General features: G+C 40.7%; 1 protein-coding gene across 1 annotated transcript in view; it reads left to right on the top strand.

The window, feature by feature from the left end:
* Positions 1–74: 74 nt before the first annotated feature.
* MMRN2 (multimerin 2) overlaps positions 75–13,626 on the top strand; it is a 19,733-nt gene continuing 6,181 nt past the window's right edge. The window contains exons 1-3 of the mRNA XM_010022960.1: positions 75–358; positions 11,082–11,204; positions 12,274–12,380. Coding sequence (XP_010021262.1) covers positions 75–358; positions 11,082–11,204; positions 12,274–12,380 — 514 coding nt within the window. The remainder of the gene's footprint in view (positions 359–11,081; positions 11,205–12,273; positions 12,381–13,626) is intronic.

Here is a 13,626-nt window from a genome sequence, read left to right as displayed (position 1 = left end):
TCCTGAATTAATCCAGGCTGAGCTTCAGAGTAGACAACAAGAGACAGGTGTAACCGGGTGGGAAAAATCCCACGATGTTAGTGAAGCTTCTGCTCATCTGTAATACAATAGGATTAGCAAAGCTGGTCAAACACTCAGACCATCATGGGTATCACGATGGTTCGGTGCACGGCTCACAGCCACAAATTCGTGAGACCTCTGCATACCTCCAGAGGACTCCTCTGTCACATGAAGAAGAAGGTTACCGGGAGGCAGAAGGGCTCAGGGAGGATACTCAAGATTACCCTTCAAGTGTGATCTCCTCACATCAGGAAGAGAGAGAGGACTTGGAAGCTATGAGCCCACAGTCACGAAACGGGTAAGTACCCCAATATGTGTCTGTCTTTCTTACACATAATAATAGTGCCATCCTGTCTAATACTGTATATATGCTGTTGATAAAGGACCATTTTCAATAGAAGTTTCTCATTAAAATATATTAGATTTTAGGAATCTATCTAACTCAAATAGGAGGTGTATAAATGTTTTAACTGAAACCAAAAGCTGAATTGCCTGTGGAGGATGATACCACAGATGTGACCAGGTTTTTGCCTAGTCCAAGACAACAGCAGAATGGGGTTAGGGGTCTGGACACACCTGGCAGATGTGAAGCCTTCCATTTCTGTTGGAGCACCATGAAACAAACTGCTATTTCTGGCAAAGCAGAACTAGAAGAAATTAATTTACTGACTTTTCCTCATCACAAACTAATGCTGATTATTTTTGCTGATCACGGCAACCTCTGCCCATCACTGGAACATGCTTGGCTGCAGACTTGGGCCTTGGTAATGGAGCGGGAAAGAGAATGGCAGGATGTTAGCAAAATAAAAATAGTGAGGGGTAAATATAACAAAGTAAGGAATAATAAATAAGCATGAAAATGACTACAAATTCAGCCTCCTCCCCAAAGGTTTTCATGACAGTGAAATGCTTCTCAGGGTAACGTATGGCAAAAAAGTAGCCATCCTGAGTGGGAAAGGCATCTACTTCACCAGCAAAATTTCCAACACTCTGATTTTTCGAGTTTTACAGGGCATGTAAGTAGGTCTCTAAATGTTTAAAACAGATGAAATCCAAGCAGGACAGTGAATGAATCTTTTATAGCCCTGTTTGGGTAAGCTGAAAGAGCAGTACAGTGAGTGCTGTTCACAGGTCAGCACTTTAGCATGCCCTGGTATTTTTGCCTTTAAATGCTCTTGAGAAGAAGTAAAAAGGGAGATGTAAAGAGACTGTAAAACCTTGCTCATGTCATGCTTCCTTTTCCTGCAAACCAAACTATGCAATCTTGTTTCTAATCTCATCTACATGGAAAATTAAGGCCTCCCTTCTATATATAGCATGGTGAGTGTATTAAAGCCCTGTTATCCTTCATACTACATCTTCCCGCAAATCTTTACTCCCCACCATTAACCTTAAGTCATTTTCTAAAGTCTGTGGGTGTTGACTTCCAGTTTGCTGATGGGCAGTGTTCAATAATGACATGCACTGTTAATTCACCAACTCTTGGTTAATGCATTTCAGAAACTGCCTGAGGAAGGAAAACAAAGCCTAAGTGGTACTTTGGACTTCCATGTTACACTGCGAGGTGGTAATCGTTTGACTGCTGGTTGAAATGGTGAAAGCATTCTGAAAACTATAAGTACTACGAAAATGGTGTAAAAAGGTGCAGGTACAGGTCAGCAAGATGCTGCAACATACTGTCCTAATAGGGATTTCTTGCTTTGCTACGTAAACTTGTTCAGCACCAGCTCATTTAATCCAGCTCAGCACCAGCTATTAGTCATCCTAATTTCCTCCCAAGAAATACTTCCTCCTTTTATGGAGATAGTCGCAAAATGAGTCAAATTGTAATGTTCTCCCTAATTATAAAGCCATGTTGATGACTACAGGCAATCAAAATCTTGCCTGGCAGTAGCTTTAAGGTATTTGTTCTTTTGCTAGAACTATTACATTTATAATGCAGACAAGCCCAGGAAGACGGTACATCTTGCAAGAGAAATTTGAGACTTTGAGGGGGATTATGTCCAAAGTGAAACGAGTGCAAATAAACAGGGACAGCACAGCATCCCTTGTAACTGCACTCCATATTCTAACAGGCATTGCAATTGGTTGAAGCAAGGTACCTTTAAGAGCCTGAAGTGCACATGAGGTGCTCATGGCTGGAACACCCTGCTAAGCATAGACAAGAAGTTGTCCTGAATCTGGTATTTCCTCCCTCCACAAGTGTGACACATACCCTGGAAAAAACATCGACAAACTGGGCTTATACCTCTAAAGAGGAGAGCAAGAAGAAAAGCATCAGGAGTTAATCAGGAATTAAGAGATACAGGGAGATAAAGACATGCCATAAAAAGCCTGAGGTGGTGGCAAATTATTTTCTGTAAAAACTGTCCCACTTCTAGTTTGTTTGAAATAAGAAAATATTTTATTTTCAGAACTAAGGGGAAAAAAACCCAAAATGAAACAAAGTCAAAGTCTCTGAGACAAAATTTAGACTCTCATAATTTGCTAACAAAAATTATACGAGATGTGGTTTTTTTCCAACCTCTTGCTATTTTCCCTATTAGGAATAGTTGTTACAAAATGTTTGGGTTTTTTTTTTTAATTTAGAGTATTATTTTTCTTACTGCAGTTATTTGAATAATTGAGGCCATTGTGACTAATATGTCCAAGGTACTTAGACAGAATCCTCTGATTTCTGTTTCAATATGTAAGGTGAAATGACTCTTTAGATCCCAGTGAAATGCTTGGGTATGTTACTTTACTAATGAATTAATCTCAGAAAACAAATTATTCTAATAAGAGTTTTAAAATAAGAACACCAATAAGATCACTGGCCTTTAGGTGACTTTTTTTAAAAGGAAAAAAAAAAAAAAGTGTGGATGATAATTCTTTTGTTTCAACTATTCTTTAGAGGAAGAACTAGGTAACAGTTTAGTATCTCAGCTGCTGCTTGTATCTGAGCAAACAGGAGAATGGACAAGTGTTTGTCTATTTACATAATCAAAACCATCAAAAGAGGTCAATTTTCTAAAGGAAATCATCTTTTTTTCTTTGCTTTTAAGCAGCTGTGCCTCATATGAGCTGATCAGTTTGACTTTAGATCTTTTATTCTATGGCTGAGATAAATGGATCCATGTGTACCCAAACTTCCAGAAGAATTAAAAAAGGAAATGAAAGCAGAAGTATATGAAGAGATCTATACTGTAAAATTGCTGGACTATATTAGCATTGGAAGATGAAGAGTAAGAACAGTAAAAGTTGGTTCTGGGCTTCGTAAATACTCAATGCATAATACCCAAAATAGATAATAAATACATTTTCAGTCTTCTTTTCCCATACAAAACATATGCCTAATGCAGAACTTCATAGGAACACTCTGTTGTTACTGGTGCCTTTGCTGTGTGTGGGTACAGGCAGCTAAAACAAGGCTTGAAAAGCTGCCTGGGACATAACCAGATATGTGGAAGTTCTAAAAGTGACCCAGTAAATATTAAATAAGAGTTTGCACTAGCTCATCACCTACTCCAATCGTTACCACTGGGGGTAACCAATTCAACTGCTGTCTGATTAAGTCATATTGAAAGGGATAATAAATATGCCAAGGAGATATTACACCATTATTGTTATCCTGACTGATGCTGTGTGGATAACACACCTCATAGCTTCATCCCAAATTGACAACCCACCTTAGAGATTTTTTTCTTCCTTAGAGCTGCTTCCATCAAATACTTGGCAATGACACATTCATGAGCAAGGCATGGTGCTGAGCTGGCACTGAAGGAGGAATACATGTAAGCATACAGCTGCATGCCCTCCCTTAGGCTGTATAATTCAGACAAAGGCAGATAGAACCAGACAGCTTAGTGCAGCTGTAAGGGTGCCAAGAACATGGTGACACAGCCTTTGAAAGGAAACGTTCCCTGGCCATGGGAATAACACATCGTCTTCTCTGTACCCTTCCTATGAACTTACCTCTGTTGATCAGAGATCCACAGAAAGACCCCTATAATTATGCTCAGAAATTTTTTTATATATTTTTATATATATAATTATGCCCGTTTCCTCTCCCTACAAACAGATTATTTCTCAAACCAAGCAATGTGCTGAAGCACCATTAGTGGAGCACTGTAGCCCAAGGCTCATACCATTTCTCAGCACTGAGCAGAGTTTAATCTAATCCATGTGCCTGCACCACCAAGAACAGCCAGGCTAACAGATCAGATTTCATGCACTTAGTGTTCATGTTTCATCCAAAAAAAAAAAATAAAAGATAAATGAAGAATCTAAAAGGTGCAATCCCATCACATGCTGACTCTGACAGCAAAGCCCAAAGCTGCCTGTAGCGTCAGTAGGCCTGACCTGTCTGTCAAGTAACACTGTAAACCAAATCACTTAAGCATTCCAAGTTAAAAATAACCTTAGGAAAAAGCAGTGGTTATTTTTAACTTCCCCCCTTCAGTAACCACACCGACAGAGCTGGTCCCAAACAGATGGCTCACCCAGTAAGGGAGAAATGGACTGTGCTGATGGAATGGGAAGGAGCAGAGCAACTAAATCTGGTTTCCTCATCTATAACGAAGTCTCACAGAACTTCTCTGTCTTTCCAAAAGTGTAATCATTGCTGAGTCACCCCTGCTTTGGATTTGCCCTCCAGCTGGGTAGGTGGTTTAGTTTTCCTTCTCTTCAATCCAAAGACACACTCAGCCTGTCATGTATTGGGATTTTTCTTACAATTATGATGTGTCTGTAAAAAAACATAAAGGAAAAAATAAACCCAAACCCCTCCCCAAATCCCACCACTCAAACTGTAAATAGGAAAGGCAGAAATCTTCAGTATAAGTAAATCCTTAATTGCACTGACATCTTTTAAGGCTTGGACATACGACTCTTCGGAAGTCATTCTTGATTAGAGGAGGATTTTCCGATGTCAGCCAGGTGTGCTGTTATCTCACTGAAACACACACCTCTTCTTCTAATTTAGAACTGATACAGCCACGAAGCAGCAAGTCTCTTTTTGTGATTACTCAGGGTGTCAAAATACAGAACAACTAGCCTCTGAAGTGTAGACAAGCAGAGAAAACCCAAATCAGTCTTATTCTAAGGAAGTCAGAACAATGCTCAGTCTTAATAGCTTTATTTTTTTCCCCACTTTTACAGGAAAATATCCATTGATTTAATTAAGACCAGTCTCACACTGACTCATCTATTTCTTCAAAACTAGATAGGGACTTTCTTAGGAAACTTACGGGATACTGAAATTTCCCAAAAAGGCATAGAACACATGCTTAAAACAGGTTTGGGTGAAATGCAGCTAAATGTGATCTTCAACCCCTGACATCCTGCAAACTAGTGGCCACTGAGTGCTCAACAATAGCTTTCACAGTGCCAAGTACATTAACAGAAGCAATGGTTTCCAATCAAAGTTAGGCACTTGGCTGCTTTCAGGACTTTAGGAAATTCACTGATACTTGGCTCTTGTTGAGCTGCACAGCTGCAGGTGGAATGGTTCTCTATTAGCATGTTTGATGCGAATCACACAGCTTCATTGAAAGGAGTTATCGAACTCTCTGTGCCCAAAGGATTGTTTTACAGCTCATTAGTGCAAGCTGCAGCAATCAATTCTTTCACTAGATAGCAAGGGATCTCTTGTTTCAGCATAGCCACAGAACCACTGTCAGCACTATTACCACCTGGATCAAACGCCTTCCTACTTATGTGAGTCAATACCCCTTGAATATGTTATCAGCGACTAAAGCCTGAGTAAAACTACACTCATGCTCAAAACACAATCAGGGCTAACCTTGGCGCACGTTGTCTGCACCCTGCGTGTATGCTGGCTGGGAAGCTTGTCTTCCCATGCCGTTTTTGGCCTGCTGGCATCAGCACAGTAGGTGGCCACTGACTGTGATTCCTGCTTGAAGACAAGGTCTGACTAAGGAGTGAGTGTGCTACGCTAGGGATGAACTTAAGTCTGCCGGAATCAAAAGATTAAATCAAAGCATAAGCTGCACTCTGAAAGGTCTATGGAGCTTCTGTTGTGGGGAAGAATATATAAATGAGGTAACAGCTGTGGATGCTTTGTAAAGAGAAAGAACCTCTTGCATTTATTTCTCTAAAAGTAGCTGGTACAACAGTTGGATTTGGCCCAAAGCCAGGTCACAGCCAAGCCTGCTTTCTCTTGAGCTCCTGCTCGCAGTGAGGCTCCAGGTTCAGGACTGGGTTTTCAGAAAGCCTTTGCTGCACTAAGTTTTTAGGACATTTCGCAGGATAAGTCCCTGCTGATGACAGACTAACTGGCACTACTGTTGGAATAGAAGTGGCATTCAACCAGCATTACTCAGGGATCTGAAAGACTTCCAGCACTGTAGTGAAATCCACGTTTGAAACTACCACTGCCACTCTTGTCAGCCCAGCTTGTCAAGGTAAACTGCAAATCAATCAGTCTGCTTAAACCCCAGTGAAAAGTAGGGTGGTTTGGGGGATGAGTCCCAGGAAGATCCCAGATCCTGTCTGAGCAGGAGCTCTACTCATCCTTAAGGGAAAGATGGAGAAATATGAGAGTTTCTGCTGTTTAATTGCAATAGAGCTGCTGGCTGCTTAGCAAGAGCTGGAGAATTCACCGACAGACCACCAGCAATCACTCGCTGTCTGCTAATTACAATCCCAATGTCACACAGTGTTCCCTTGGAGACCCAGGACCTTCTTCAACAGCTGAAGACCTCCTGCATTCCATAATGAATGAAATGATACTGCTGTTTAAAAACTGATGTGCACAATCCTAGTTTAAATTAATTTATATGTGGTATTTTACCTCTGTTTCACTGAAGATGCTTTTTCTTGTCAGTGAGAATTTTGTATGGTGGGAAAAACAGAACATAGATTATTCCACAGTTAAAGCCTCATTCATTTTTTTTCTGCTTCAACTGGTATAAATCAGGAGTCATTCTGTACAAATCAATGGAAAATCACTTATTTAAATTAGTAGAACACAGTCCTCTACTGTCATCTTGTAGTATGCTTAAGCAGTGATAATTGCCTATCTGTTGCTTTTTGTGCTGTATAGAAAAGTGTTATGGACCTGAAAAATTGTGCATGGACAGTGGTAGACATAGGAATGGCTGGACAGGACTTTTCAAAGTAATTATAGAAACTGGCTTCCTTGAGAATAGAAATCTGAGGAAACTGATGTGAAGGACAACTCAGTTGCACTAGTGCAGCCAAAAGAACAACAAAACTTATGGAAAAACAATGTCCTGAAGTTTTTGTTCAGGCAAAAATCCCACTGACCTAGGAAGTGTCCAAAATTAAGCACTGCAGTGCCAATCATGAGAACATGTAACTAAGAAAAATAAAGTCTATAAGTACCTAGCTGAGCTGGGGGCATTACTCACACACACTCTCATGCTGCAATTGTTAGTGTAGCAGTGTATGGAAAAAAAGAGTCTATCCCATATTCATCTGAGCAGAGTGATAACTACTGCAGACCAGCCATCTTGCTGTACCTCCTGGTTCTGTGGGGTTTATTTTGTTTCCTATAAGGTGGCCTGGCTAAATCCTAGAATCAGATATAGAACTGTCTGCATTTTGCTATGTTTTAATAAAAGCAGAAGTATTACCAACAATAAGAAAAAAATCATTTTAAGATCAGTTTTTAGGTTAAAGATCTTAAAGGTTCAAAAAAAAAGGAGCTTGAGCTAACCTAAATTTGCTGAATCTTGTTTACATACAGAGTGCTTTGTCATCAGATGTGTTTTAACCTCAGACAGAAGAGTACATTTGCCTCAAAATATGGCAGAAGTGGATAGATGCATGCGAAGACTCTGTTGAAAAAGTTGATTAGAATAAAGCCTAGGAAAAACCCCACCTAGGCTAGCAAAGAAAAGTATTCGGACACTTTTTTTACCTTAAAAAAAAAACCACCCCAAAACCAAAAAGGGATTCATTTGCTTGGAATGTAAACCAGGAAAAGCAACTGAACAAATGAAACATCTGTAGCTCTGAATTTGCAAGGGTTCCCTCAAGTGTTGCTTTAGCTTACAGTATTGTGATAAGCTTTACCATTCACCAGACTGGAAAGAAAGCCCTTTTGCTCTCCTCACATGAGCAACTTCTTTCTAGTCCTCTCTCTCCTTGGCAGTAAAAGCTTGAATCCAAAGGAAACTGTATTAAAGAGAATAAAAGCAGAGCGTGTTAAGTTGGTTATATATTCAGTGAATGAAAAGACAGAATTACAAAGAGGGGGGAAAAAATTGGAGAAGCAGAACACAAAGCTGCTGTGTTCCAGAAACCAGCTGAATAAAGAAAGCGCTATTTGTGAAAGAGCAGCTCTTTGAAACTTCATAGGCTGGTTCAGAACCCACTGGTGCCAGCAGAAGAGCTCCTGCTCACCTCACTGAACTTTAGATCAAGCCTTTCTCAGTCTTTACAGTGTTCCACTTAACATTAAAGAAGGATATATTTTTCCTGGAGGTTAATACAGCTAAGGAATATTTTTAATCACAGACAGCAAAGTTTCCTTAAAGGAAGCAATTGACAAGATGTGCAAAAACTACTGCAGGAGAAGTTTCGTCTTTGGGCACATGTATCTACATGTCACAGCTCATTACAGATGGGAAAGATCAGCCTTATTTACTTAACTGATGAAAGAATAAATCTTTATAAGCTTCATGGAACACGAAACCCCTGCAGGTTTTTGTGATTAAAACCAAAATATGAAATTATATAGCTCTTCAGCTCCACAAATACGCTTTTAAGATCAAGTGAGAGAGAAATAGCAAGCATACACTAAGGCAAAATGGACATAAAGAAATGTGACTACTGTTAAAAGAAGATTTTATTGAGTGTCCATCAAATTCCTCCTTTTTCATGCTATTCATTCTGCATAATGCTAATAACTGTCCAAAGTAGGCATCAAGTTGGGATCAATCATTGATTTGATTTCTGACATGACCCCTTTCTTACAAGTGGGAAGCCCACCAGGTATCTCCAACATATTAACAGGTTTTGAAAAGGCATCCTTATATTTTCTATTAAATGTGTGTGCACATTTGCACGTGCAATATAGTGAAAGTACTCACAGTTGCATAATGCCGTAGTCTTGCTCACACACATGTCGACGCATGTAAACATTTGGTTTAGATTTGTATGGCTTGCATGACTCAAAGGACTTGTTTGGGAGCTCTGTATGGTGGGAAAAACAAACCAGTCCAGATAATGATTCATGGGGCGTGGATTGTTTTCATTAGGAAAGAACAAAACACTAAAGCCAAAGAATCCTATTTTAAAAGGAGGTTTCCATACTGAATGCAGTCTGCTGCCTGGATCTGGCAGGCATCCTGCAGGCAGACCCAAGATACTGCAACTAGTGACAATGCCAGCGACCTCCAGCAGCAGCACCCTTTATTTCCCCAGAAAGCAGAGAGGATTTGAGGGGGGAAAGCCACTCCCAGCTGCAGCTTGCTCAGCACATGAGAGAGGATAGCCCAAAAACAAGCACAAATCAGGCCTCTGGTTCAGAGTTACTCATCTTACAACAACCATGAAAAGTGATGCAGCCTTACAAAGCCTGGTGGGCTTGTGCACACCTTGGAGGCAGATGTCAGCCAGAGCATGTGTGTTGGTCTGCTGGCTATGACTGAATCACCCAGTGACACAGGCAGAGTGCTTGACCCTTCAAGAGTAATGATTTAATAAAAGAAACGAGGATTTGTCTTCTGGTTCAGTCCCGTAGGAAACAAGACCGTCATTGATAACAGGCACAAAAATTCCCCCAGTCACTTGCACAGGCCTTAAGGCTGCAGCTCATCAAAACAGCTGTTCTAGCTTAAAATCACAACACAGGCTGCAGCAGCCTGCTTTTCTGTTCAGCTTTCCCAGCACCACAGCTTTTGCCAGACTCCCGCCCCTGCTTCTCAGAGATGAAGAGTTTTGCTTGCACGAGTATTTGCTGAAACTGTGATCATATTCCCCTTAAAAAACAGAGGAGCAAACCAGGCTGTCTATGGCCCAGCTAGCCCAGGCTGTCTGCCCTTTCCTCCTGATGTTTCCAGCTTCCTTGCAGCTTCTTCCCCTTCTTCTGGCAACGCGGCCACTGGGGCTGCAGCTTCTGCTTTCGTGTGGGACCCAGTTCCCCAATGTTTCTTCAACTCTCTCAGAGGGGCAAAATTTTCATATATGCTTATTATCAGAGATTTGGTTCCTGTGTCCCCATTTAAAAATATACTGCCTGAAGTTCAGCTGTTCCCATTGCAGTTACTACTCCTCACTTCCTATGACTTCTGACTGTGGATTTTAACCATCAAACTTCAACCAGCAGTACACACTTACGTGTACTTCAAACTCTTGAAAAGGAAGAGGGTCTCCTACACTCTGGGATTAGTAGGTACCCGTGTAATTCTGACTTGGAAAATTCCCCAGACCAGTAAAACTCACTTGTCCTGGCCAGAAGCATAAAGCTAAAACCCAAGAAAACAACCCTAATTTTTCCAACTTGATTTTCCTGCAGGTGGTGGGAGAAATTATTTCAAAGCTAGTCTAATTAATAAATTTCCAATCAATTACTATATTATCTTGAAGATTTAATACTTAGGAAGACATTGATTATTAATGGAGTTTATGTTGGATTAAGTTTTCAGAAGCAGTCTGCCTCAACCTGATGAGTCAGTCATTAGGCATCTGAAATGGCAACATGCTGAGAACGGCAATTTGACATTTAAAGTGACATTAACCTGCAGGTTATCATGGGTTGGAAATTTCTCTTGGTAAATGAAAGGCCTGGAAATGGAAATAATGCATCAAAGTTCGAACAATCAACCCTTCTTAACAAACTCAGATAAAAGTCCCAAATGAAAACAAGTGTGCTGGGAGTGGAGGGAGAAGCTAGCAAGCATTTTCCACTTCCCTCATCATCCAGCTGAAAAAAATAATAATAAAAAAGAATAGAAGGCCATTCTGCATTTCATTTTTCCTTGGCACTGCTACAAGAAGAGACTTAAAAAGACCTACTTGACATTCCTTTCCCATGCCTTGTTTTCCACTAGGAACTGGTGTTCCTTCATGCAGTCCCGGCTGGTAACATACATAGAAGCCTGCATGAAGGAGAAGTACATTGTCAACTCCCAACAGCCCTGTCCAAATGGAACACCAGACTGCCAGAAGATCATGTAAGTATCCTAAATAAAACCACTGAAGAAAATGGAATTTTCTCTTAAGTATCTAAATCATATTTTCAAAAGTCTTAAATGACACATCTTAAAAAGAATTAAAGCATCAACCCAGTTTAATACCAAAGTCACATGGGGTCCAATTTATGTACCTAAGGTGATCAGGCATTTAGGCAACCACAGAGAACAACTGCCTTTCCAAGCCATCAGGTACAGGACTACAAGGTGATTAAGTGATTTTTTCAAATCTTCCCACATGTTTATACAGAAAAAACCCCAGAGACCATAGCTTTTTCATGAATGTCAGGTCATAACACACACACATGACTTAAAAAATCTCTGCCTGTGGCCATCAATGAGGCCATTTACGTGGCAGGAGTTAGAGATGTACGACTGCTCAAGTGCTTACCCTTCTCTCAGAAGGACTGGCTGCCCAAAGAATACTGGTGAAGGCCAATAGTGTACCATAAGGTACCAGAATTGATACAGTTTTAAAGTTGGGAGACACTGACTCCTGACAGACTTTTGAAGTTACATAATATTTAATACTCACCTACATGTATTTGTAGTTACTTGATTGCAAAAATGCTTTTGTTATTTAAGACAATTTCTCTTTCTCTGAATGAAAGAAGACATTTTCATGATTATTTATTGCTTTTCTGATAGTTCCATAAATATGCCATCTGTGGCATTTCTCAGACTTGTGTCAGAGCAGTGCCAACATGTTTGGAAAAAAATGTCAACCAAAGAACAATAAAGCCAGGGGCAGACCACTGGAGCCCTGTTACCTGAATAGCAGTTATATTCTGTCTGCAAGTAAGAATGCACACACACCGCCTGTTGTAAACCTGAAAAACCACCTTACGTAGGGGAATAAAATTGCTGTGGGCTGCCTCAATGTTTCCCTAAGCAGCAGTGATAAAGTTTATGTCAAATTTCTTAACTTTGTTCTGCATTAGTCATCCAGGACACACTTGGCAGCAGGCTGCTGCTACAGTGAGTGAATTTACCCTGAGTGATGCCAGCTGAAAATGACTTGCAATCTAATGCCCAGACCTTTACTCCTCAGGTACAGGACAGCTCTGAAGCCAGTCTATCAAGTGAAACAGAAAGTTTTGAAGTCTTTGCAGTGGAAATGCTGCCCTGGATTTATTGGCAAGGACTGTGAACAGCATGGTAAGGAAAGCTAGAGAACAAGTGTGAGAATCAATGACTAAATGCGAGTCACGGTCGCAAGAAGTGTTTGCTGTTTGGTTTTGGTTTTCGGGGTTAGGGGTATTTTTTGAGAATCAATGCCTTATTGTCTTTGGTCTGCTCTGCCCCAAATCACTGATACCTTGAAGCAAGTAGTTGTAATTAGTTGCAATTAGAAGCTAATAGCATTAGCTACTTCTTCTTCTCTTAGTAGCACCTTTGTAATCTTTACACATGGAGAGGGGGGGAGAGGGGATGGGCGGGGGTGTCTGTCAGTTGTACAAGTCCATCTAGGAATGCCTAATTCCAGGTAGAAACTGGTGACATCAGAAAGCAACTCTAGGATGTGAAATACCCCCACGGTCAGTTTACGGGATGAAGTCATCTGGCTGGGGAAACCACAGTGCATCCAAGTTCAAACAAGGTAGGCAGCATTCACTCTCCAGCCTGCCTTGCTGCCTCCTCTCTGCTTACCCTGGCTGCACAGATACAGGCTCCTAGGGTGGGGAGCAGGTCTACAGCACAAGAACAGAACCCAGGCTGTTATTTCCATGGAAGCTCTAGCAATAGCCTTTTTACACAATAAATTACTACAACTGTTTGCACTGTTGAATGATGATGTATGTAGCTGCTAAGTCAAAGAGAAAGGAGACGGTTTAGAAAATGAAGTGCTTCGTGCCATTGGCAGGGTTTAGCAACTAGTACTCCAAAACTGGAAAGAGAATTTAAAGGGGATTAAAAGTAATTCCCTCTAGCAATTAAGGCAACAATAACAAAAAAGGCAAACATCTGTGTGAAAGTTTTCACACAATCTATGTCTAACTCGCCTACAGACTCCACAGATAAAATGGGAGTGCCTGCTTTTATCTCTGTAGGTTTTTTTCACAGACAGCTTTTGTTGTACAGACCCCAGCCTAACCTCCATTTATGATGTTGGAAACAAGACTACCCAATGCAGTCCTTCCAGTTAAGTCTCTCCTTCATTATACTCACTGACCAAAACCAGCTGCTCCATCTTTATCTCATTTGTCCAGCATCACTCACTGTAGCTGGTGCCACCAGAACGTTCAGGTAACTGTGGAAAAGCAAAGCATCCATTTGCAACAGACTTCTTAAGAGCAATAACTTGGCATGAGTTAAAAAAAAACCCCAAACCCACTCTAATGCATCGTATTACCATTTATGCAATGTTGTACTCCAGTGCTGTTCTGCAAGCGAAGTAAACTCT

The sequence above is a fragment of the Nestor notabilis genome, unplaced genomic scaffold (genome assembly GCF_000696875.1).
Source record: "Nestor notabilis isolate BGI_N333 unplaced genomic scaffold, ASM69687v1 scaffold33689, whole genome shotgun sequence".
In the NCBI taxonomy this organism is placed as follows: Eukaryota; Metazoa; Chordata; class Aves; order Psittaciformes; family Psittacidae; genus Nestor; species Nestor notabilis.
This window is presented reverse-complemented; position numbering and strand designations above follow the sequence as displayed.